Consider the following 27712-nt stretch of genomic DNA (forward strand, 5'->3'; position numbering starts at 1 on the left):
TGGAATGTATGTTGTGTGATGATATAGCCCTGTGAACAGCCTTTGTCTGGCATCTTTCCAAGAAAGAGAAAAATGGACAGTGTCTAAACCACGAATGTAATGGAGAAATGTTGGAAGAGAGGTGAAATAATGGAGAGAAGATTTTTTACTTTCACTAAACATATTTTATCTCCCTCAAATATATTCTTTGAACAATATCCATGGTGGAAACTTAATAAATGTAAACTGATACATATGATATTTGAGACCTGCCTATAGATTAGAAAACATACTGTCAGTAATCTACAGGAAAATTTCACATGGAGAAGAAATATATGTGATGTCTTTGATCTTCCTGTCCATTAAAAAAAGGAGTCAGCTTATAAAATTCAACTGATAAAGCCGCGGAAAACTTTGGAGGACATCCAAAAAATAGTGCCTAAAATAATTAAATGCTTAGAGAACAAAACCATGAGGAAATAAGTTTACTTAATTGGAAGAAGAAATATCTGTAGAAAACTTCATTAAAGTTTTTATGAAGTGTTTTTAATGAGATGCTATAAAATAAAAAATATAGTGAGCAATTTTTCTGGTCCTAGGGCAGCAATAGAAGAAATAGACTTACATGGATGATAAACCATAATAATAATACTATTCATTTGAGGGACACTTGATGCTTTTCAAAGAACTTTCATACAGATTACACTCATAGGAGCCTATATCACAGAAAATGAGTGTTATTATCTTTATGTTCCAAAGAAAGGAACAGACAGGTAAAAGACTTCTCTGTAGTTATAGAGAGGATGCTTTGTTTCCTCACTTCTCTGTTTCCAGGTGCCCTTTAGGTGCCCTGTGCTTCATTTTGAATCACAATGAACATATAAAGATCTATCCTTGTGCCCTGAACCCAGTATACCCTACTTGGGCAGTGGTCAATGGTCTAATGATAAATCACAGAATGGCATTATTTGTGGTTATCTATGTCCGTGCTGATCCACATCTACAGCATTGGCATTTGGGGGTTTGATGTGATTAGTACTGAACTACTCTTCCTAATAGTCACTAACTTCTTCGGGTGAGTCCTGACAAGATTGAGTAGAACCATGCCATTAACATGGGGAAACTCAGTCCCATGGAGGCTATAGGGAGTGATAAGTGTCTAATTTATCTAAAAACAACATTAGTTTATGTGTAAGTCAAACCCAAGAGTTGTGGACTTCATCAGCCATTCAGTGATGATGTTACCATGAGCCTCACCAATTGTAGTTGATGCTGTGGTATATTGCCTTGAGTCTCCTGGTGATGGGAAAAAGGTCCAGGTCCCCTTGACTCAATTCAGTAAACTATGAACATCCCTACTCCAGAGCTTCGCTTAGGGTCAGCTGAAGCCTCTTTCACAACTGCTCTGCAATTCAACTTCTACCTCTTCTCAATGCTGCTTCTCCCACTGACTTCTGGCAGTCGTTACCAAGAGCACTCCCTAATAAGCTTCCTGCATGCAAATCCCTACTGTCTAGTTCCAAAGAACCTGACCTAAGGTACTAGTTATTAAGTATCAGTGGCTAAGACTTAACTGCGGGAATTATAGTCCATTATAGAATCTCCATCTCCAAATATTTTTAGGAATCCTCAGGACAGCTTGCACATGTTCATTCAAGGACCAGACTTGTTCATTGGTGATTTCTGTGCAACCAATCTAAAACTTCATTTCTTCTTTTTCCACAAATTCTCCATAGAGGCTATGCTAAGCTGGAATTGTGTTTCCATCACCTTCTCTGAGGTTTATATACTAGAGGAGCTAAAATTTTCTTTCAGAGCAGTCTCTGCTACTGTACTCTAGGGGCCAAAATGAGAGTCATGGCTAGTACAATAAAGCAGGAGAATGCGTTTTGCTATTTTATTCATTTGGGAGTTGGGAGGAGATTCTCAGGGCATGGTTGAGTTCATCCCAGTCTATCACATAATATTGGAAATTTCTGTTTTCCAAATGATGGGAGCTTTACTGAGGTGTCTACTACGCTCCTACGTGAATTTTCATGCTATTGGCTATAGGGCTTTGTTTTGGAATCTACTCCTTCTTATCTTTGTAACATCCTGTCTTTGAAGGCAAAATTGGGGTTCAAATATTGCTAGAAATTAGAATTAAGCCAACTAAGTAAAAAAATAGGAGGGACCAAGACAAAATTCTGTATCAAATACAAAAAAACAGGAATTTGCTGTGTCTTATGATGGCATTAGAATAAATTATCTGTGTTCCTGAAAATGTCAAGATTTCATTCTTTTTGATGGCTGAGTAATATCCTATACACACACACACACACACACACACACACACAACCACAACTTTGTCCATTTATTAGCGGATGGACATTAGGGCTCTTTCCATAATTTGGCTATTGTTGATAGCACTGCTATAACATTGGGGTGCATGTGCCCCTTTGAATCAGTATTTTTGTATCTTCTGGCTAAATACCTAGTAGTGCAGTTGCTGGGTCATAGGCAGCTCTATCTTTAACTTTCTGAGGAACGTCCACACTGTTTTCGAGAGTGACTGCACCAGTTTGCATACCTACCAACAGCGTAAGAGGGTTCCCTTTCTCCGCATCTATGCCAACATCTGTTGTTTCCTGGGTTGTTCATTTTAGCCATTTTGACATGGAGGAAACTAGAGTGTTTTATGCTAAATGAAATAAGTCAGTCAGAGAAAGACAAATATCATATGGTTTCACTCATATGGAATTTAATAAACAAAACAGAGGAACACAGGAGAAGGGAAGGAAAAATACAGTAAGATAAAAACAGAGACGGAGGCAAATCAGAAGAGACTCTTAACTATAGAGAACAAACTGAGGGTTGCTGGGGGGGTGTTGGGTGGAAGGATGGGCTAAATGGGTGACAGCCATTAAGGAGAGCACTTGTGATGAGCACTGGATGTTATATGTAAATGATGAATCCCTAAATTCTACTCCTGAAACCAATACTACACTATATGTTAACTAACTTGAATTTAAATAAAATCTTAAAAGAAAAAAATAAATTATCTGACAAAGCATTAAAGGTCTTTGTTCTATATTTATTGAGTTCAAACACTTTGGCTTAGTACCAGTATCTGCCTATGAAACCAGCTTTCAATTTTAAAAATTTAGTATATCTTTTGAAAAGTATTACACTATTCTTGAATGAATTTGTGTTAGGTAGAACAGAGTTAACAGATGTTAAGTTCTAAAACAATTTATCTCAATATATATCCTCTTTTTATTCAGTATATTGATGAAGTCAAGGTCAATTAGTTGAGGAAGAAGCTCACATAGCTTCTTTTAGCTTCATTTAAAAAGTTAGGTGGCTGGCCATTTTTTTTAAATAAATAAGATTGTCTATATTTTGAGTCCACTCTGTGAGAATTGTTCTATAGAAGTTAATTAAGATAAATATGTTGTCAAGGATTGAAGCCTACGACTAAGAATAGAACTTAAAGGACTTTCACAGTAAAATATTTCTTACAGTTGTTTCAAGGCAGTAATCAAATATCCTCTAACCATGATGATGGATCTCAATTAGGAATAGCTGTGGGTCCTACAGAAGCAAGTTGGAAAATACATGGGATTTAAATCTGTAATGTTAAACCACCACTCTTAATAAACAAAGAATCCCTTGGCATTTCCTCATGAATCTTTTTTTTTTTTTTTAACATTTTATTTATTTTTGAGACAGGGAGAGACAGAGCATGAACAGGGGAGGGTCAGAGAGAGGGAGACACAGAATCTGAAACAGGCTCCAGGCTCTGAGCTGGCAGCACAGAGCCCGACACGGGGCTCGAACTCACAGACCTTGAGATCATGACCTGAGCCAAAGTCGGCCGCTTAACCGACTGAGCCACCCAGGCGACCCATGAATCTTATTTTTTAACATGTTCAATCCCTTTAACTTTCCTGTGAGGCAGACTGTTCTCTGACTTTATCAATTATTGCTGTTCTGACAAAATTCTGATTATTTAGTTTGCCCCTAAGTCTTCATTTGCTTCCTGTTACTTTCTTATGTAATCTTGTCTTAAAGATGATAGTATACATGCCTTTTAGAATTACAGAGAGAAGAGGCTTTTAGGGATTGAAGTTCATGTCGCCATATATTCTGCACCACACAAGACTACCTCCAACTTCCTCAATAACCCTGATAGTTGTAGTAGAAATCTACCATTAACATTAAAGAATGAAGAACATGTGAGGCTTTCTTCAGCATACATTGCTGATTCTCAAAAGAATTTCTTCACTTTTATTTTAGTTTATTGTAATTTTCTGCATTAGAAATTACAATGTTTGATGATGATTTGCTGAAGAGCTAAATATCCTTTCACCTCAAACCTTTTATGTTCCTGTCATACTCAATCTCCATACAATTTCTTGCATGTGTTAATCTACGCCATGATGTCATTGCTTATCCTCTTCCACCTGCTGTCCCTCTGGTAAATTTCTAATCTTTTTCAAAATCCAGTTTATTTCTTATGTTATAGATGTACTTTTCAACTGTTAAGTCCCTTTCTTCTTAGTAGAGAACCGCAAGTCTAAGTTCTAAGACTCTAACAGCAGAGTCTTTGCGGTTGCTCTGAGGCCTTAAGGGTCAATCAGTTCTCTGGTTGGTATCTCTTGGTATCTCAGCACACCAGAAGATGAGTCTCAACTAAGGACTTGAATCTTTACTTTTTAACTTTGGTAACAGCCATTCCATTTGGACAACTTGAACTGAATTGCATAATTAAAAGAAGCAAGCATGTGACTATATAGTCAATCACTTGAAATTATTTTTTTATATCACTGGTTGCTTGAGTCCATAGCTGACATATTATTCAGTGAACACACTGTGTAGACTCAGCTTCACATTTAGATAGCAATTTCTTTATTTAGAAAGCTCTCCCTTCTATTTCTGCCTCACTCAACACCAAACTGACACTTCCTTGTTTCTCAAGATATTTGCGAATTTTAGACACAACTACACATCCTAGCAGAAGACTCTACCCAATAATCCTAAACAGTACTAAAATCACCAACTTCTAGACCCACAAACTTCTAAAAGATTTAATCTTATTTAAAGAAATAAATTTTAGTTTTGTAGTGGATATTTTCAATTCAATACAAATAAACTATATTATAAGTTGTTGTTCACTAGTACCGGACATGTTATGTATGATTACTGTGTTATGTATGGATAAGGGAGCAAGATCAATGTTTAGATTTATGTATTTATGTACAAGTCAATGTAATGATAAAGTACTATGCCATATTTCACATATTTAGCTATAGTTCTCCTACATTTCCTCTAAGAAATACCAGATGGAAGTGCTGATGGAAAAGATACAGAAATTAATATTGAAGTGATGAAGTTTGACCTTTTTAAGATGAAAAGCCTGCCAAACTTTCCATATTGACATGGCAACGTTTTATGAATAAATCTAATATCTTATAGATTTAGCGCAGTTCAAAAGTCACCATCTGCTTCAAGAAGTGAAGATTGTTGCTTTTACATAGTTTCTGGGCTCTAAGACTAAAGGCATGTAATCCATAGCTTACATAATATTAACTATCAAGAACGTGTGAAAAACCTTTATATTTTAGAAAATCAGAGACATAAAGGACATTTTGAGTTACTCTCAAGATTAGAGCTGATAATACATTATGGATATTCTTTCTTCTTACATAAACTTGAGTAGTTTCCTTATCATTCTCTGTATGCAGTTACAGGACAAATGCCATGGAATTATAGGACAACAGGAAACAACTTGTAATACCGAAAATTTATGTGGGGAAAATGGCAAAGCACTTGAAGCTGATTTTGAGCAGAGTTGCCTGAAAGGCCATTGACAAATTATATATAGGTATTATAAGAAGTTGTCATTTGTTCCTTTCTTAATTTTCATAAATTATTTACCACTAAATCTCTTCATTTGATATAGTTAAAAGCAATCCTGCTCAGAATCCTTTTTATTTCCCAGTCTTTAAGGTTTTAATGCTAGTTTTGCATTATATAAATTTATTTTCTGCTTTTTAAAATATTTATTTATTTTAAATGTTTATTCTGAGAGAGAGTGAGAGAGCGTGAGAGAGCTGGGGGAGGGGCAGAAAGAGAAGAAAGAGAATCTCAAGCAGGCTCCATGCCTTCAACACACAGGGCTGACACAGGGCTTCATCTTAGTACTGTCTGATCATGACCTAAGCCAACATCCAGAGTCAGATGCTTAACTGACTAAGCCACCCAGGCCCCCTTATTTATTTATTTTGAGAGAGAGTATGAGAGAGCAGACAAGGGGCAGAGAGAGAGGGAGAGAGAGAGTCCCAAGCAGGCTCCATGCTATCAAAAATCATGAGTTGAATGCTTAACCAACTGAGCTACCCAGGTGTCCCTTTCTTTTTTTTTTTCTACTTTCTTAATAAAAAGTAATTTGCACAGATATGTACTAATGCATGCACACACACACACACACACACAAATATACATACACCTAACAAGAGGTTTTTATTTCATAGAAATTAGTAAGATCAAACAGGAGGTAAAAATCAGTCCATTTACAAAACTCAACAGCAGTTTTTGTTATTTTGTTTTCTGGACCAAATATCTAACAAGATGATGTGTTAAAAATGCTTGCAGTGGTTTTATGTGATGTTTGGGTTTGAGCAAGTTCTAAGGTTCTTGCTGCCCAACCATTAGTAACTTTTCCAGCTTCTGTTCAATTAATATCAAACCCTGCATGCATTCCTTTACACTGGCCAGCTACTAAAAAGTGGCTGATCGGGATGTGTGGTTCTGGCAGTCATGCAATTCTTGGTCAATATCCACTCGGCTTTGGCTACCTAACAGTTTGTTAACCAAAATAAATCACTAGATATTGGAGTATGCCTCAGATATACATGGATAATACACATCAGGATAAGTCCTTGAGGATTCTACGGTAGAATAGGCTGTGTGGATTTAAAATATGCAGATAATAACACAGTAAATTACTCAGAGGAAAGGACACAGGATTTCTTTACAGAACAAATGCTGAATAAAGAGTCAGCTTTTGTTCAGGACAGACACAAAGGGTGCCAGAAAAATTTAAACTTCAGAAACTTTAAAAAGTATATATATAGTAAGACAATTTTTCTGAACTTCCCCAAAGGAGAATAACCCTTGTGAAAACTAAGACTCTCTCTATGTGATCCCTTTCAAAATTTGTTGAAATGAAAGACAAACTGTGCATGAGTATGAATTACAATCTATCTGTAGAGCTGTGATCTCCGCTCCATTTCATTTAAGAAGAACTTCTATCTTGATACTGAATTGACCTCAATCACTACAAGTGGCTTATTCAAGTTTGCTCTACTTCTGTCATCTATCCTACAGGTACAATGCAGATTTAGTAGGAGGAAATACATGTTTATTCTCTGTGGCTAATATCAAAATAAAAATCCAAGTCATATTTTACATGTTTACCTTTGAGCTCATTCCACTAATTTTTTAAAGTAAATTCTTATCAATCATGCTATGGTATTTTATTGTCAAGAACCCTTAAATACAGATGAAATTCCAACAACATTCATATAATTAAAAAGGAACTTAATTCACATGTTTTTTAGGGACAAATTTGTTTTGAATTTGCATAACAAGTGTCCTGTCAGAGACAATTAAAAAGAGCTGTACAAACATACCCTTTTAATATGTACTTTTTTTTTAAAGGTTTATTTACTTATGTTCAGAGAGAGAGAGAGAGAGAGACAGACAGAGAAGGAAAGAGAGAGAGAATACCAAGCAGGCTCCACACTGTCAGTGCAGTGCCTGGCATGGGGCTTGAACTCACAAACCATGAGATCATGACCTGAGCAGAGATCAAAAGTAGGATGCTCAACCGACTGAGCTACCCTGGCACCCCCACAAAAGACCCTTTTAATTTTAACTTGTGCCCAATAAGGATGGAGAAATAAGAGTGGAGAGCAGAGAAGGCAAGACAGAAAGAGAAGGTGACATAAACAACTGAACAGATAGGGTAAAGCAAAAGGTAGTCATAGACCAAGATATGTACACAGAAAGAAGATCGAAAGTCTCTTTTTCCATTTTCACTTCCTTCTGGTAGGAATCTTCTCTCATGTAGGTTGTATCTCATCAGTTTAAACTTCTAAGGGACTTTATGTTCTCAATTATTCATTATTTTTCTATGTATTAACACATTCCACTCAACTAGTATGTTGAGTGGAATTAAATCCCAAATTAAACATGCTGAAATCTCTCATCCTACATTTTTTCCCTTTTGACTCCTCACCTCCCTCTAGTTACCACCTTACCTCTTTTTATACCTTCACAGTAAAAGTTTGTAAGAATTGTCTAGAATATACTTGTTATTTATATTATATACTCTTAAATAATTTATATAATATATAATACACAATATACAATATAGTCCTAGGGTCAGCCCTTAATGTAATCTATTGTCTGGTAGGATACTGCGCTTAAGACAAAGCAGATTTGCATTTTCGTGTCAGTGGAGACATGTCTTTTTCACTTCCTAAAATTTGGATAATAATAATTGAAGGACTTGGAAAGTCCTTGGTTTTTAGTTTCACTAGGAGTATCAATATATATATATATATTTAATTTTTTTTAACATTTTATTTATTTTTGAGAAAGGGAGAGACAGAGCATGAACAGGGGAGGGTCAGAGAGAGGGAGACACAGAATCTGAAACAGGCTCCAGGCTCTGAGCTGGCAGCACAGAGCCCGACACGGGGCTCGAACTCACGGACCGTGAGATCATGACCTGAGCCGAGGTCGGCCGCTTAACCAACTGAGCCACCCAGGCACCCCATCAATATTTTTTTAAAGGATGGTTTCACCTTCAGGCTACCTAAGGCTCTGAGTGTTTTGAGGACTGCCTAGTTAAGTATTCATTACTTAAAGGCAAGAAATAAAATAATCCCTTTAAGTAAGTTTGACCAAAACAGAAATTACTTCATATGTGATCAAATGTGCCATTGTTTGTGTGAAATGATTACACTGTATAAAATGAGGGTGTTATCAATCAAAATGCCTTTTAAATTGGTTTTTAAGTTATTCACTTCCTCATCTGGTTCTTTTTTTGTATGAGCAACTGCAACTTTTGTAAGAGAGATGGTTAAGTCCATTGCTCTGAAAATTTGCTTTGTCTACACAAGCTCTCTTTTCCAAAAGGGTCTTCCTAATCTGTGAATAATAATTTCATTACCTTAGGGTAATTTTATTGCCTTCTTGTCATAACCAATTGATCTGCCCAGCCCCAGACACTCTCCTTTCTTCATTCAAACATTTACTGAGCATCTTTCTGTCAGATGTCCTGCAAACTGCATTAAAAATGAGTAAATGCTGTCCCTGCCTGTAAGGAGTTTCCTTTTTCAGATTGGTGTCAATTTCCTTGATTTTATTTTCAGACTGATACAGACTCTGGGAAAGCTTATTTGATTTATATAACCTTCACAGGTTAGCCAAGATTCCAGCTAATCAGACTAACGTATCCAATTGTCATCTAACATACAAACTCAGGCACAAAATGTTATTTTTAACTGACACAGAGTAACTTTAGAGACCATTATCACTAGATTGCTATACTGATAAAGAATTTTAAATTCTTGGCTGCTACATTTAAATTTTGTTCAGTAATACCCTTGGGATGTGACCATCATATTTAGTCATCTCTCTCTTCTGAGATGTCCTAATTCTGAAGTATGAATTAATTCCAACACTTCCTTCCAAAAGTTTATATGCCCCAGAAAGCATTTCCATCTAATATTCATTTTTTTTTTCCTACTGGATTTTCTTTTTTCTGTGCAGAGTCAATGGCCACCTGCTCCAACTCCCCAGTTCTGAACGGCTATTTTCATTCAATAGATATTTTCTTGAACAACTACCGGATCTTAATTTCAAGTGGACCACAGGATTCTTTAACCTATTTATTTGCTCCATGGTATTTTTCAAAGAAATTCATTCTGTATGTAATTGGATTGCCACTGGATGGTATCATATTATACCTTAGTTTAATTTATACTTTATCCATCAAACTGAAAACACTGATTAGTGAGACTACTTTCAGATGGACTTTTTTGTCCTTCTTTTCATATCTGGGTGGCTATTATACATATAAATAACATTGAAAAAATAAGTTTCAGCAGTATAATTCAAAGAACTACTGTGGAAGACTTACCGTATTGTGATAGGGATGAATGCATTTGTGTTAATGCTATAATTAGCAGAAAGAGTCAAGATATTGTGAGAACTTCCGCATCCATATTTAACTGTGGGCCTTCCATCCATGAGAAATAAATGAAGAAACTGTTGTCCGGTATTTTTCTCACTACCTTTAAAAAAACAAATATTCCATGAAATTAGTGATTTTATTTATGTTTTATTCAATTACAATCATTCTTTCAAAAAACACAATCTTTTGTCCCCTAGGACTAATGACTTAGTGAGATGGCTAGGAGTATTATTAGATAACTATTCAATGTAGTAATACTATATCAGAAATATACATTATTTTTCACAGGCTGAGACTAGCATGGCATTAACAGCATTTAACTTCTCATGAAATTAACTTCTGTTAACTTCTGCCTCTGTTTCTTAATAGCAAGATGATCTTATCCTGAGCCTCAGTTTCCTCATATACTATAATGGGATGAAGAGAACAAGTAATTATTAGAATTACTGTGATAATTAAAAAAAAATAATAAAAGTCTCTGGCACCTGTTGAGTATTACAGAACTTGGCTTATTATTATCGTTAATTATTTGTATTATAATTTTTATTTGTCTTTCATAAAAAATAAAAAAAAAATAAAAAAAGAAATATTTTCCCTTTCTCCAGCTCATTCTTTCATCCCACTTTGAGGTATTCTTTTCTATCATGTGTGTGTGTATATATATATATACACACACACACCCAAATATTTATATAGCCTTAATTTTTTTAAATAAAATAATGGGGATGCCTGGGTGGCTCAGGTCATGATCTCACAGTTCGTGGGTTCAAGCCCCACAGCCGACTTTGGGCTGACAGCATGGAGCCTGCTTTGGATTCTCTGTCTCCCTGTCTCTCTGCTCCTCTCCCACCCCTTTCTTTCACTCTCTCTCAAAAATAAATGAACATTAAAAAGTTTTAAAAAAATAATGCAATAAGTAGCCTTATTCATCTTTCTCTCTTGACTTAATAATAAACTTTAGACATATATGTAAGTACATAGATTTTTTTAACAATCTTTTTTTAATGTTTACTTATTTAGAGAGAGAGTGTGTGCACCCACAAGTCAGGGAGGGTCAGAAGAGAATCCCAGGGAGGCCCCTTGCTCAGTTTGGAGCTCCATCAGCTTGGAACTCCATGTGGGGCTTGATCCCACAGCTGTGAGATCATGAAGTGAACTGGTATCAGTAGTCTGATGTTTAACCAACTGAGCCACCCAGGTGCCCCATATGGTCTTAATTTTGGCGCAGGTCTATTTATTGTTTCCTTTATGGTTGTAATTAGTGCTTTTTATGTCACCTTTAAGATATCTTTGCTTCAAAATTATAAGGTTATTTTCTTAGCTTATCCTTTGTAAGCTTTTTAAAGATCTATATTTTATGTAGAATCGATTTCTGTACATGATGTGAAGCAGTGGTTGTGATAGGTTGGATAATGACCACCAAAGATATCCATGTCCGAATTGCTGGAACCTGTGAATGTTAATCTTATATGGTAAAAGAGACTTTGCAGGTGTAACTAAATGAAAGACTCTGAGATGAGATTATTGTGGATTATCTGGTTGTGTTAAAATTTAGTCACATGTGTCCTTCTAAAAGGGAAGCAGAGGGAGATTTGACAATGGAAGAGGATAGGCTATGTGACTACAGAGGTGGAGACTGGCATGATGCAGCCACAAGCCAAGGAAGGCAAGTGGCCACCAGAAGCTGGAGAGGCAAGGAACAGGTTCTCATCTAGAGCCTCCAGAAAGAGCCAAAGCTGCAACATCATTTGAGGCTTCTAAGACATATTTTGGACTTATGGCTTCCAGAACTGTAAAAAAATAACTTTCTCTTGTTTTAAGACACTAAATTTATGGTAATTTGCTACAGCAGCCATAGGAAACTACAGGGGTCAATTTTCATTTCTTTCTCTTTTGGTTTCCAATTGATCCAAAATCAAAGCAAGTAATTCTTACTGTGTATTTATTATGTATTTACTGAATTCTCAGATATTTGTGAAATATATATTTTTAATATTTTTGAGTATCTTTATTTCCTTTTTTCTTTTATTTATTATTGTGAATATACGTATTTAAGATAATGACTTTAAGAAAAATACCAACATTAGCATACTAAACCAACCTGAAATTACAACCCTCAAAAATGGCCAGCTTTAATACAGATAAATGGATAGATATGTAGAGAGAGAATTTTTCATTAGAGCAAAATGATATTGTACATGTATTTTAAAATAAAAATTGTTACAATCAGTTTTCAAACTTTTAGGTCTAAGGACTCTTTAATAAACTTAAAATCAATTGAGGAATCCCAAAGAGCTTTTGTTTACATTGTTTGCATCTTTTAATATTTATTGGATTAGAATTTAAAACTGAAAAAAAAAAGAATTTAAAGCTGAGAAATTTTTCAAATATTTATTGAGTAGCTTATTTAAAAAATAACAATAATAAAATCCATTACACATTAACCTAAATAACATATTTTGTGAAAAGTAATTATATCTTACAAAACAAAAATAGTGAGAGGAGTATTCTTTACTTTTACAATAATTTTCAATGTTAAGTTTAACAAAAGCTGTTGGATTTTCATATCTACTTCTATATTCAATCTCTTGTGAATTGTTGCTTTGGTGGAAGTACATGAACTCCAGCTTCACAGAGAATGTAACTGGAAAATTAGCATTATTTAAACTGTCTTTTTAAACATATACAAATTCGATAAGTGGTAGTTTCTTAAAGTATAGTTGCAATGTGGAATCTGGAACTATACTAATAATCTTTACATCCTCTGTTACATTAAAATTCCATTGGTCTTTCTTGCATTTTAAATGGATATTTTACCTTTGCAGGATTTTGTAACATCATTTATTGGTTATTTGAAAAATACTGATTCACTGAGTAATGGATATCTTTCAAAGATTGACATATTTTATTATATCATATTAAAAAATCACATTAGTTATTATTACTACTGAACTCATCAGAAACCATGGTGGAGCTCTGAAGCTCATTGTGAAGAATATACATTTTCCAAAATTCTAATTTTTACTAGAAATCTTGAGGTTTATTATTGGGAAACAAATACTGTCAGCTGCTGTCCTCAAAATGGCAGGCTTACTTTGTTAATTTTTGAGAAAATGGCTGCAAAATATTCAGATTTGAAGAGCCACAGATTATCTTTTAGTTATTTTTCAAGTCATGTTTTCATAATGGCTACTTCAACTAGCAACTTAAAAAAACTGCACAAGTGTTATTCCTCAAGACAGTGATTATATATTGGTATGCACCAGACTTGCTTTGATGTATACTTTTGCTTTTATGCACAGCACATTAAAAAGTTGCATACACAAGGATTGAGAATTTTAAAAAATAAATGCATTTTCTGCACCATTAGGGCATTTTTATGTTGACTTTTACTTTGAGTGCATAGTGGAATAGAATAAAATGAGTACAATTTGGGTGTACAAATATACTCCGCCATGACACTAGGTGCCAGATACTGTATCTACTGTGACTTTTGTACCCTGAGTGCAAATGTCCATCAACACAGTGAAAAAGGCAAATATCTTGGTTTTATTAAAAAATAATTTTGAAAAAAATAATTTTGATGTTACAGACATCTGAAAGGACCCTGGATATGCTCAAGGATCTAGATAAACTTGAAATATCTCTGTGTCAGAGCTCACATCAATTTGAAAGAGAAAAAAAAAAAAAAGAAACCAAAGTGAAATGTAAAGTATCACTGAACCCCAGACAAATGTTTCTTTAACATCTCATTAAGAATGCCAGGAAGGGGGCGCCTGGGTGGCGCAGTCGGTTGGGCGTCCGACTTCAGCCAGGTCACGATCTCGCGGTCCGTGAGTTCGAGCCCCGCGTCAGGCTCCGGGCTGATGGCTCAGAGCCTGGAGCCTGTTTCCGATTCTGTGTCTCCCTCTCTCTCTGCCCCTCCCCCGTTCATGCTCTGTCTCTCTCTGTCCCAAAAATAAATAAACGTTGAAAAAAAAATTAAAAAAAAATAAAATAAAAAAAAAAAAGAATGCCAGGAAACTTAAGTTATCTCTCCCTCATGTTTCAGGCTCTATAAGAGTAGAACACAAGCAACGCTTGGATTTCAAAGAATGGTTCAGAGAAAGGTATCAGGAGAAATTGTGAAATAATATGAAATAGGAAAAAAAAAATCTAGCTTACCCATTCAGGTGCTCCTCACCTGTCTTTATCTTTCAGATATTTTACAACTGTAAGTTGATGAAAACTAATAATAATTTGAGTTATTCTTGTCTATAGCAATTTAAACTGATTGTGCCTGGTGAAGTGCAACTGATTGTTACTCCGTAGGTAGACTTGCTTTGTAAAGTCTCTATTTGTAAATTCGCTTCAAAATTCCTTAATCTCATATATGTATGTATGTATATATATATATATATATATATATATATATATATATATATATATCTACTCCTTGACTGCTCTTCTGAACTAGTCATAGTATCTTACCAGTTCCCTCATTAAGAGGTTAAATAAAATTTTTGATGTGTGCTCATTTTATATACCTTTTTGAAAATTAGCCTTTTAACAAAGAAAATAAGCTAATTTCAGTTTTAGAAATTTTGAGGTATATTAGGAGAAATGAGTCACATTATATGATAGCAAAGAAAACCAAAACCAACTCCAAGGAGAAAAATTCACATTTCGAATACAATGCAAAGGGGGTCCCCTGGTGTTAAGCAACATAGCAATCTTGGACTGGATAGAGATGCCCACCCTTATGAATGACTGAGATCGGGTAGGAAGACAGAAAAGAAGGATTCAAAATACAGTTGAAAATCAGAAAATTTGGGGACATACAAAATCTAAGAAACAGATTTCCCATGAGTACTTTGTGCTGTAGCGCTTATTAAGAATATAAATTCGGTAAGAGAAACACAAAGTGAAATATAGTAAAAAATAATTTAGATTAAATCGATATTGTGGAAGAAAACAAATTGGACAGAATAACAGCATTAAAGATTTAATAACGAAGTATGAGTAGCAAAGGGCATAATGAATATGGCTGAAAATCACTCTTGAGATCCTCATAAACGCCCTTTCTTAGAGCCCACTCAAACCGTCTAGGTTTTTATCACACTTCTGAAGACTGCAGCTGTACAATACCCCAAATTAGTCCAGTTCCTGTCAGAGAGCGATGCAGCTTTACCTTTTCTGCCTCCCCTCAGATCCATTAGCAGTCTTCTGGGCTTCTGTTCTTCAGAGTTTTCCCTTATTTTCCCCATGACTTCCTATTCAGTTTCTTAGGCTGCTTTTCTCTGAATTTGATGGTATAATTAAAGATTTAGGATTATTTATGACTCCTCTTTTTACTGAGGGGAGGAAGCTGGGGGCAATGAGAGCACCTTTAGAAATGCAACACTCTGTACCAGGATCTTGTGTTTTCTCTTCTTGGATATATAAAAGGTTAGTTATATCATAGAATGGCATAAAATTGTTTTTTTCTTGAATTCTTGGCTTGTTCTCCACCCCCATCATTTTGGGAGAGGGGAGGGTGGTTCATTTTGCTATGCACTAACTGACAGTCTGGTATCCAGTTCTTTTCCCCATTTTTACCCTGAAGTTTCTATTACTTAATATTTCTAAAGTATATTATCATTTCAAACTCCTATTTTCAAGATAAGGCTTAAAAATATGATATACGGAGTAGAGTAGAAGAAAGTTGAACATTTAGGTCAAGCTGTTGTACCATATGTACAAGGTCTGTTTTTCAAAGCTTCAAAAACTGAATTTTAAAAATTATATACATTAAACAAGATATATGTAGTATAATGCAAGAATGAGTTATTTTTAAAGGAAGCACAGTCATTAAAATCAATGACAGGGATAAATGGTCTTATCCAAGTACATCAACATCCCATCATGAACCAGAGCTACCCTGTGATATAGAACACAAAAAGGCAGCTTTAATAAAGGTAATGGGAATGAAATAAAAATAAACAATTAAGCATAGTTCTTTCTCTAGTCTGCCAAATAGTAACAGTTTTAAACTCATCATTTGGACTTATTCTATTAATAAGCGATTTCTTGTTTTATATAATAATACTTTTAAAGGAATTCAGAATGTTTTGCTGGTAACATGATGGTGGGAGGGGGCAATGGAAGACCTCAGGTTACTGATGTATTTGCATGATTCAATAGCAAATTATCCATTTCAGGGAATACAGTTCATATTGTTTGATAGATTGATTTTTTCACTTTAAAATCAACTGACTTTGCATCACAAACCTATATTTTGAGAAAATACTTAGAGAAAAGCTATGAATAAACACTCAGGAAGAACTGTTTGTCTTTCACAAATAGTACTATAGTACAAAAATTCCATTTTCTACTTTCCTATGTAGGGAAAACCCTACTTTTCTTTTTTTTTTATATATATATGAAATTTATTGACAAATTGGTTTCCATACAACACCCAGTGCTCATCCCAAAAGGTGCCCTCCTCAATACCCATCACCCACCCTCCCCTCCCTCCCACCCCCCATCAACCCTCAGTTTGTTCTCAGTTTCTAACAGTCTCTTATGCTTTGGCTCTCTCCCACTCTAACCTCTTTTTTTTTTTTTTTCCTTCCCCTCCCCCATGGGTTCCTGTTAAGTTTCTCAGGATCCACATAAGAGTGAAACCATGTGGTATCTGTCTTTCTCTGTATGGCTTATTTCACTTAGCATTACACTCTCCAGTTCCATCCACGTTGCTACAAAAGGCCATATTTCATTTTTTCTCATTGCCACATAGTATTCCATTGTGTATATATACCACAATTTCTTTATCCATTCATCAGTTGATGGACATTTAGGCTCTTTCCATAATTTGGCTATTGTTGAGAGTGCTGCTATGAAACCCTACTTTTCTATGGTGTTTTTCTTTCCCATGAGTCTCCTTTACTCCTCAAATAAAACACTTCACTTCTGATTGCCAAATGTGTGGAGGTTTTTCCCCATACATGCAATTCTCTGTGACACTATTTGAGTGTCCTACCATTTATTTCAACTTGGACACTACCTACCTGGAGACAGTGTCAGACCTTACAAGTTAGGTGTCCCATGAGACTGCTGCCCCTCGCCCCCCACCTACAATTCATACCTCAGAAATCAGTTGCAAGCCCAGGTTATCACCAGTGCTTCTGACCAACTGGCTATAGATCAGACATTCCAAAGATTGTTTGATTAATTTGCTAGAGGTGTTCACAGAACTCAGGGAAACACATTTACTAGTTTATTAAAGGACATGATAAAGAAAACAGATGAACATCCAGATGAAGAGATACATAGGGTAAGGAATAGGAGGGTCCAAGAGCAGAAGTTTCTGCATCTGTGGAGTTGGGTGCTTCACCCCCCTGATGAGGATGCATTTGCCCACCTGGAAGCTCTCTGAGAGATACTAGGATTTTGTGGAGGCTTCCTTGTGTAAGCATGATCAGTTATTAACCCAATTTCCAGCCCCTCTCTCCTCTGTGGAGGGTGGGGGGCTTAGACTGAAAATTCCAAGCATCAATCACAAGTTTGGTCTATCTGATGACCAGCCCCCACCAAGGAGCCATCCAGAATCCCACCCAGAGTCCCTTATTAGAACAGAATATGCTCCTACTGCATTTATCACTTACAAATTACTAAAGTTTTAGAAGCCTGGTATGAAGGGACAGGGTCAAAGACAAATATTAGAACAAGAGATGCTCATAGTGTTATCACTTAAGAAATTACAAGGGTTTTAGGAGTTTTGTGCCAGTAACTGGAGGCAGAGACAAATATATATATCTCTATTATCTCACAAGTACTAAAAACATGTTTTCAAATACAACTATAATAAAAAAATGAAAAATTAGTGGCAATTAGTAAAATAAAATATAAAATTTTCAAAATAGAACTTCTAAAGAAAATCATAAGTAATGACTACTGTCAGATGTATATTTTTGTAATAAACTTTATGGGCTGAGTAATCCATATGCCACATTAAATTTAGTTCAACAGTGCTCATTGAACCCAAAAATATCAAGAAAATGTGCATCTCTCTTTCTGTGATATATGACAAATGTGAAGAGCAGTGTCTTTTTCCCCATAATATCCAATCTGTGCTGCCTTGGACAGGACTTGAAGGCTGTGGAAGATGTCAATGTTAAGCCATTGAAAAAGAGTCATTCTGTTGTTTCGCTGAAAAGACATTTGATGATCCATTAGCAGAGAAGTGTGAACTTACCCTTTTTGAAAGGATTCTTTATGCTTTTAGGCTGTGTAGTAATTTTTTCAATGAATCCTTTGTGTCTTGAGTTTTTCTGAATATTTATGAAGAAAATATTTTGAAACTTTACAAAGTCTGTAATTCCCCAATTTATACTAATGAAATCATCAATTGTATCTCCTGATTTAAGATTTATTAAATATAGAAACTGCTTCTTAGAACAATAAATGTTAATAATTACTTAAAAATTACAGAACTCTAGTTTCTAGATATCATATCATAGCATTTTAGAGAGATAACCCTAATAATTGAGTCTAAAATGTATAAATTATATACATAGCATAAAGGTATATACATGTTATACAGTGTACAGTATACATTTAGTCTTACAAGAAAGGAATAATAATGAAATAAGCCAGAGAGATGGAAAGAATTATGTCCTCAAGTTTTTATAATTTTGGTTTGCTTGGTTATTATATTGGGTTGTAGACCCAAAAATTTCTAAGCATAGATACTTTATCACTTAATTGAAATACTCAAGAGAGTAATTATGGTTTATATGGTACCACTTCCATTAAAAATGCGAATTTTTCTCTATTTGAACTATTGTAATGAGTGCTCCCAAACATCAATGACAGTTTGATTTGAGTTCATGTACAAATAAACAACTGGTCATCAGTTTGAATTAAAATAAAATTCACCATTCCTTATAGGCTTGATAGTGATGAATACAGATAGCATGCTTATTAAATCAGGTATACAGAGGTTCCAATTTGGAAATTTCCATAAAGTGATATAGATTTCTACCATTTCTCATAAAACAAAAAATCCCTTCATACCTTTATATGGTACTTTGTATTTTTCAAAAACACTTTTATATACACTTAAATAAATTAATGCTTACTTATTTTTGTGAGAGAGATTGACAGAATGGGAGCAAGGGAGGGCAGAGAGACAGGAGACACAGAATCAGCAGCAGGCTCCAGGCTCTGAGCTGTCAGCACTGAGCTCGATGTGGGGCTCGAACTCACAAACCACAAGATCACCACCTGAGCCAAAGTTGGATGCTCAACCGACTGAGCCACCCAGGTGCCTCACACTCTTTCTTTCTTTTTTTTTTTTTATTAAGTTTATTTATTTATTTTTAGAGACAGAGAGAGAGAGAGAGAGAGAGAGAGAGAGAGAGAGAGACTGTGAGTGAGGGAGGGGCAGAGAGAGAGGGAGAGAGAGAGAATCCCAGGCAAGCTCCCCATTACCAGTGCAGAGCCCTATGTGGGGCTCGAACTCATGAATCATGTGATCATGACCTGACCCAAAGTCAAAGACTTGACCAACTGAGCCACCCACGTGCCCTATATACATTTTCAGACCCCGTGAACTTGAAAATAAAAATTCATCTGCATTATTTGTCATCAAACTGAAATACATAAAGGTTAATTGATTTATCTTGTGTTGTACAATTAATTCACAGCTAACTTGGGTTCACATCTACCTTTGGTTACCTACTGACATTTTGATCAGGACTGCCTATGGCAGTAAACGGATGATCTCTCCGTCCCTGGTGGCGCCTTCATGGCATGTAACAAAAACTATTCCCTGAGTTTGCATCGAGTTCTCTGTTGAGCACACATGTTTTGACTGTAGCTGAAGAATTCCCCTTTCTGGCTCTCCTTAAAGGTCTTTATTTGTATGTAGCAGCAGCAAACCCAGTATCAATCTTAGCAGCAGTGGCTCAGGGTTGAAGACATCTTAGAGCAATGGGGGCAACATGAGCAGTAACACATTTTAGTAGTTAGAACGTGGTTGGGGTGATCTGGTTGGTCTGTGAAAAAATGGGAGGCAGAGAAGTTCCAGGAGAACTGCTACATCGTGGCAGCAGCCTGGCACACATAATTAATTATTAACACATGTTTATTACATGCTGCTGCAGAGTGGCTTCTGGGACAGTTGCTAAAATTTATTGAGACCCTATTTTAATTTTGCCTCAGCTGCTAATTGTGCTTAACCAGGAAAGAAAATACAACTCACAACACAAGATTCTTACAGGAAATGAATCCTCCTCATTTGGATGAAATGGTTAAAAATGAAACAAAAAACTGCATCTACTGTTTGCTCCATTACTGTCTCATTTCTGATTCCAAGATTTTTATAGTCTAAATATTCTTTCTCAGGGTGGTATGTCTATCAAATGGATGTAATGTTAAGGACACCTATTAGATAAGAATATAGCATCCTGGGCATCTAATTCCCAAGACTCCTTACCAGGCAAGTTATGAGAGAGGAAGGATTAGAACATTAGCTGAAGAAGATATTTAGCATTGACTTCATGTTGCCATACACCAAACACAATTTTAAGCATATTAAATGTGTTAACTCTCCCCATCCTTACAACGAAATTTTCATATCTATGGTATTATTACAAATAATACGATTCCATTTCACAGATACTGAGGCACAGAGATGTTAAGTAATTTGCCCAGAGGGCAGAGCCAGATAGTCTAGCTCCATAGTAATTTTCTTAATCACTGGATTTTACTGTTTGTTTGTTTTTTTTAAATTTTTTTTTCAACGTTTTTATTTTTATTTTTGGGACAGAGAGAGGCAGAGCATGAACGGGGGAGGGGCAGAGAGAGAGGGAGACACAGAATCGGAAACAGGCTCCAGGCTCGGAGCCATCAGCCCAGAGCCTGACGCGGGGCTCGAACTCACGGACCGCGAGATCGTGACCTGGCTGAAGTCGGACGCCCAACCGACTGCGCCACCCAGGCGCCCCTGGATTTTACTGTTCTTGAGGTGGGCATGGCACCGATTCCAATCCTTGAATGGGCTCATTTGTTTGTTTTTGCCCCTACCTCTGTCTGTTAGAAGCAAGTTTGTTCCTCACTGGTCCATTTCTTGATATAATTACATATGATTACATAGAAATACTGTGTATCTCTCACTGATTTATGTCTTCATAAATTTCAATCACAGAAATAGAGTTTAATTTTTCTTAACACAATGTTCTCTTTCAAGAGACGTCTAACAAATCACATCATTCTCGGTCAAGGGTTGGCAAACTATAGCCCACAGATCAAATTCTTCCACTGTTCGGTTCTGCAAGTAAAAGATTTTTTGCAACACAGCTGTATTCATTCACAGTCCCATACTGTCTATGGCTGCTTTCATGCTACACTGGCAGAGTTGAACTGTTGTAACACAGAGTGTGTGGCCCGTAAAATATTTACTCTTTGGCCATTACAGAAAAAACTGCCAACCCCTGTTATGCTCCTGGTCGTTAAATAGACCCAGGATAAAATTATCTTTAAGCTAAATTTTGAGTAAACCCTTGAAATCTGCACCATTTTTTTAAACTTGCTTACTAACAGAATGGTTTCTTAAAGTATAGTTTCAATACCTACTCATTTTTCATCACAACAATCACAGTTGAGTAACTCATCAACAGAACTTTATGAACAATTCTTAAAAACCTTACTCTACACAAGGCACTGGTAAAGTACTGAGGAGGTGGGTGGAAGAGAGATGTAAAACATAATTCCAGATTACTAAGTGTTCCCTATTTAGGTGTAGAGACATAAACACAGATTCCTAGTGTAAGGCATCTCTTTACTCAGCCCTTGTTCTTAATTTCTACTCTTATTATAATTAAGTCCTATCACAGTCAGCTAAACGGTGAGAAAAGGGTACAGGTTATTTCTTATCTCTCTTTGTACAGGTCATAGTGCCTAGAAGAGTGTGATGTGCTTTCTTGGCACTCAGTTAAAATTTGTTGAATTTGACTTTCCTGTCATAAAAAATAAGATGAAAAGCAATCTTTGTGTATCTTGTAAATGGCAATGTATGAATTCATCCAACCATGCTTTCCACTCCACTCCCTCTCCTAGCCGTCTGGAGCAAGCTCCACTGGGAGCTATCAAGGAGGGACAAAGATATTCAAAGAATTTTACAGTGCACATTGTAAAATTGATTAAAACTGAGCACACTTTTTTCTCTAAGAAAAGAAGATAAGAAGATATTTATTAAATGCTGTCAGGAACTACTGTGGGATTTCACTGGCCTTGGCGTAAGAAGTTTCTAATGAAGATATTGTGTATTCTACTGGGAATCATTTTATAGAGAAAAGCAGATGTTATGATACTTTAGATTTCATGTGTTTTCCTCAGCAATCTCAGAAATCTCTTCTTCTAGCCCTCCCCAAATGCATGAAAAAGGAGGATCCAATGATCCTACTTGTTCTGTCAATTTCTACCTGGAATAAATACCTAAGACTAGCCTTTCTTATACTTTCTTTCTCAAATACAAATATTAAGTAATACAAAGATTGCTTCTGAATCTTGTTCTCTCACTGGAGTTGCTCATGTAATTTGCCTCCTGCAACTTGGTCAGATGTCTGCTCCTACTTCTCAAAGATCACATACTTCCAAAGGGCATGCTTATTTCTTTTCAAAGAAGTAGCACAGAATGGGATTCAACTGCATAGTAATACATCTCATGACGAAACCTCCTGATTGATACCGCTGGCCAAATAGAGCTCATTTTCTGAAAGTGCACCTAAAGAGTTTTGTGTGGTCTCATCCCTTCTCCCGTGACCTATTAGTAGCTCCTTTGACGGGGTTCCAGAATTCTGAATTGGTTCAGTGGCAGATTCAAAAAGCTTTCTTTTCATCTTGACTGCTGTTCTCAGAGCTGTCTCTCTCCCACAGAGAGTTCTTTTTTAAACTATCCTTTCTAAGGATTTTTACTGTAACCCCATAAGGATTCCAGTTTTATCTTCCTTTTGTTCCTTTTCAACATCAATTAGTTGGTGAGGCAAACTGAGAAAAGATAAATCTACACTTTTGAACTAGGAATATAATTCAAAGCCGACACTGGCTTATCAACCTGATATTTCTCTATCCTTCTCCCTTTAAAATTGGGTGATATAAAACACAAGTATTCAATAAATGTTTGTAGAATGATTTGAGTTTTTACTGAAATGTCCAGGAATGAAAATGACAAAACTAAAAAACAAAACAAAACAAAACAAAACAGACAAAAATCAACTCCTAGTCTCTAAAGTGAAACATCTGTTCTAATTTCCTCACTATTCTTAATTGCTCCTACATGTAATATACTGACTTCAAAGGAAAGAAAATTAGCCCTTAAGTCAAGTTAAGGGACACCTTTTAAACTACGGATGTTTAACTGAATCACAAAAATCTTCATGTTCATCTGTTGTGAGGCTTTTATGAGGTTGATAAATTCGAAGAGGGCTGAAAGCAAAAATCCCACGAAACATTCTGCTGAGGTATTCCCAACAGTGTAGGATTAAATTACCACTCTACAGATGAACAAAAGAATGCTTTCTAGACAAAAATATTTTCTCCATTCACAGGCTATGAAACTCCCTTGAGTAAATAGCTTTGATGTATCCAGTTCTGGGACAACAATTATGTAAGACAAAGACAGAAATTGATAATCATTACAAAGGCATGGTGTTTTGTTTTTTTTTTTAAATAATTTCTAGTTTGATTTTTTTTTTTTTTGGAGGTCACTGGATATAAAAAGCAAGAATAATCTTATGCCACTAACATCCGCTTCAGTTTATTGGTTTAAATTAAAGTACCAACTTGGACAGGGTGTATATATGCTTGGCATGTATTTTTATGGCTTTTAAAAAGAGCACATTGAGCACAAGCATAGATATGAGCCAGGAGCATGAGCCCAGAGGAGACTTCCCAGGGGCTGGCTGCTTCTTTGGCAATGAGCTGTTTTTAGTTGGTAAAGACACACTCTCTACAAGAAAACACCGTCTTACTCTATATAACTTAAAAAAATTGCAAAGCCAGAAAATCACTTTGCTTTGTGTCTTTAAATTATTATGTTTGTGTCTTTTGTTCTGTGTTTTGTTTTGTTTCCTTTCCCCTGCAATATACTATTACCTCCAAATTTCATGGTTGTCTACCACAACTTAGGTTTTATACATAAAACAAATTTTCCTTTTCCTTTTTTTTCTTCTCTCTCTCTCTCTCTCTTTCTCTCTCTCTCTCTCTCTAAATATAAATAAATCAGATTTATAAATAATTCATTCTAAAGCCATCATTTTAACATGGGTGCTTACACTCCTGGGAAATAAATAATGTTTGTCTAGTTCTGACATTAGTTTCTTTCTAAAATATAACAAGTTTTCAGTTTAAAATTTGTTTTTAGTGTAGGTGCGCCTGGGTGGCTCAGCTGGTTGGGTGCCCGACTTCAGCTCAGGTCATGGTCTCACAGTTCATGAGTTTGAGCCCTGTGTTGGGCTCTGCGTTGATAGCTCGAAGTCTGGAGTCTGCTTGGGATTCTGTGTCTCCCCCTCTCTCTGCCCCTCCCCAACTCAGGCTCTGTTTCTCTCTCTCTCTCTCTCTCTCAAAAATAAATAAACATTAAAAATTTTTTTAAATTGATTTTTAATGTATATAATTTTTAATATATAATAATTTAATATAGATAGATAGATAGATAGATAGATAGATAGATGATGCAAGCAGGAGATATGGGCAGCAGGAGGGAGAGAGAGAATCTCAAGCATGTTCCATGCCCAGCATGGAGCCTGATACAAGGGCTTGATCTCACAACCCTGGGATCATGACCTGAGCCAAAATGAAGAGTTGAACACTCAACCAACTGAGCTACCCAGGTGCCCCAAATTTTCAGTTTTAATATTCAAAACTTCTAATTTCACCCCGTTTTCCAATAAATGCTTCTTTTAAGCATTTTACTCATAGCCATTAATAAAAAGGTTTAATTTTTTTGGAAAGTACAAAATGATGACTCAAGTTTGCAAAATATTTCAAAGTAGAGTAGAAAATATTTTTAGAAATAATGACTTTCCCTAGAATGGATAATCTATCTAAGCACTGAAGACATTATACCTCCAATATAGGGAATTGTTAAAACTATTGTATATTCATTTCAAAAGATAAAAAGAAAAAAAAACATTATCACATTTGGAATACTGCACGGAATATACTTTAGTGATGTTCAGCCACAGAAGAAAGAAATCTGTAAATTCTGGTTATAGAAATCCCTGTGAGCACATTGTGTAATTAGGGAAACCTTGATATAGATGCATTTCTTTAAATAAATACTGTTAATATTATACTATTTTTCTAACCAGCTAAGATAATGCTAAAAGTGTGATAGGAAATTTTCCCAATTATCGAATGAACCTCAGCTTTGGAATGCCATTTTACAAATTACTAAGTATTGAATTCAATTCATATTTAGTGATTTATATTATAAAAATATGCTCTGAAACATTTGAAGCATTTATGTTTTACTGCTATAGCCATATGCCATCAAATTCATATGCTTGCTATATTCTTCCTTGCTGGTTCAGAGCCTGTTTGTAAGTCATGTTCCATTGAAAAACTCATAAATTAAAGAAACTTCTTAAGAAAACTAGAAAGAACTAAGATTTTCTTTTGGTAATGCTTCATGCACTAAGCTAGAAAAGTTTTCCTACAATATTTAAATGAATAATTCATTGCTTCAATAGGTTAACATTTGAGAAAGAAAACTGACATATAGGAAGTCAAACATTTAATACTCACTGTAGAGAATAGTTCCATTCAAAGTGTTTGTTTTTATAGTCAAGTAGATGGTAACAGTTCTGTTATGTTCTTTCCCTGGAACACATGTGAACTCATCCAGGGTTATAAAAAAAGGTAATTCTAGATAGGAATTCCCACTGAAAGATGGAAAAAGTAAACCTGCACCTGAAAGAAAAAAAAAGGTCATAGTACATTCTGCTAATCCGTAGATAAGAACATAGCATTTATAGTTAGCATTCATATAAAAAGATAAAGTTTATATTTACAAACATTAGACTCAATATTAAGAAATTCTGATATATAAGTATAATAGATTTGTGAAGTCATTGTCTCAAATAATCAACCACCAGTCCAGAGGAAAAGACCTAGAGCAAAAATTTTGTCATTGATGGATGGGCTTTAAAGGTAAATAAACACCCTGAAATTGTACGAAACAAAATCTGTGTTTTTGCACATGTGAAATAATAGTATTCATTAGATTCTTAAAATATTCTGATATGAATGTCTATAAATCACATTATATACTTAAATCAATGAACTTTATTTGGTGTAATTACACCTCAATAGTAAAGTACTGAAAAAAATCTGTGACACAAAAGATTAGAAAATCTATAGGTGCATTTCTATATAAAGATAGAAAATCTCTCTATCAAACCATATAGTGGGGTGCCTGCCTGGCTCAGCTAGAAAAGCATATGACTCTTTATCTTGGGGTTGTGAGTTTGAGCCTCATGTTTGGTGTAGAGATTGATAAAAAATATAGATTTAAAAAGAAAATAAATTATCACACAGAAAAGTTTTATTAATATTCATTAATATTTAGTGCTTTCCAATAATACTTAGATATTTTATAAGTGGTATTACTACAATATGCAAAGTTAATTTTTTAGAGTTATCCTTTTAGAATTACTACTCTTTTATTTAAAAAAAATAAGTTTATTTTACTTATTTTAGGAGAGAAAGAGAGAGTGCAAGTGGGGGAGGGGCAGAGGGAGAGGGTGATAGAGAATCCCAAGCAGGTTCTGCACTGTCAGCGCAGAGCCGGACAGGGGGCTCAAACTCATAAATTGTGAGATCATGATCTGAGCAGAAATCAAGAGTTGGCTGCTTAACCGACTGAGTCAGATGCCCCAAGTTATTAATCTTTTAAATGATTAATCTCAAAATATTGAAGCACATAAAATTTGAAAAGTACTTATTTTATTGTCATGTACCTATAGACTAGCAACGTAGATCTATAGACTTGGTACTTTGTTCTTTTTTTTTTTTTTTTTTTTTTTTTTTTTTTTTTTTTTTAATTTTTTTTTCAACGTTTATTTATTTTTGGGACAGAGAGAGACAGAGCATGAACGGGGGAGGGGCAGAGAGAGAGGGAGACACAGAATCGGAAACAGGCTCCAGGCTCCGAGCCATCAGCCCAGAGCCCGACGCGGGGCTCGAACTCACGGACCGCGAGATCGTGACCTGGCTGAAGTCGGACGCTTAACCGACTGCGCCACCCAGGCGCCCCTAGACTTGGTACTTTGAACAGGTATTAATACACAGAATGTGGAAATGCAACTTTATTATCAACACTCAAATCTTCCTTCAGAGATAGGATATCCCCTACCCTCTTCCACCAGCCAAGACCTGGAGGGACCTGACACTGCTATCCGCCTTGAGGGGCAGAAGGAAGCTGATTTCTGTTCTTTTTCTTGTCTTACCACCTCCCGT

At 35.5% G+C, this 27712-nt stretch overlaps 1 protein-coding gene across 1 annotated transcript in view; it reads right to left on the reverse strand.

Annotated features, from left to right (window-relative positions):
- The window catches only part of EYS (eyes shut homolog), a 1650074-nt gene that overhangs the window by 287239 nt on the left and 1335123 nt on the right, over positions 1-27712 (reverse strand). Inside the window, exons 31-32 of the mRNA XM_030315776.1 lie at positions 26000-26164; positions 10175-10328 (exon numbers count right to left, since the gene is read on the reverse strand). Of these exons, the coding sequence (XP_030171636.1) occupies positions 10175-10328; positions 26000-26164 (319 nt within the window). The remainder of the gene's footprint in view (positions 1-10174; positions 10329-25999; positions 26165-27712) is intronic.

Source organism: Lynx canadensis, chromosome B2, assembly GCF_007474595.2.
Source record: "Lynx canadensis isolate LIC74 chromosome B2, mLynCan4.pri.v2, whole genome shotgun sequence".
Lineage (NCBI taxonomy): Eukaryota > Metazoa > Chordata > Mammalia > Carnivora > Felidae > Lynx > Lynx canadensis.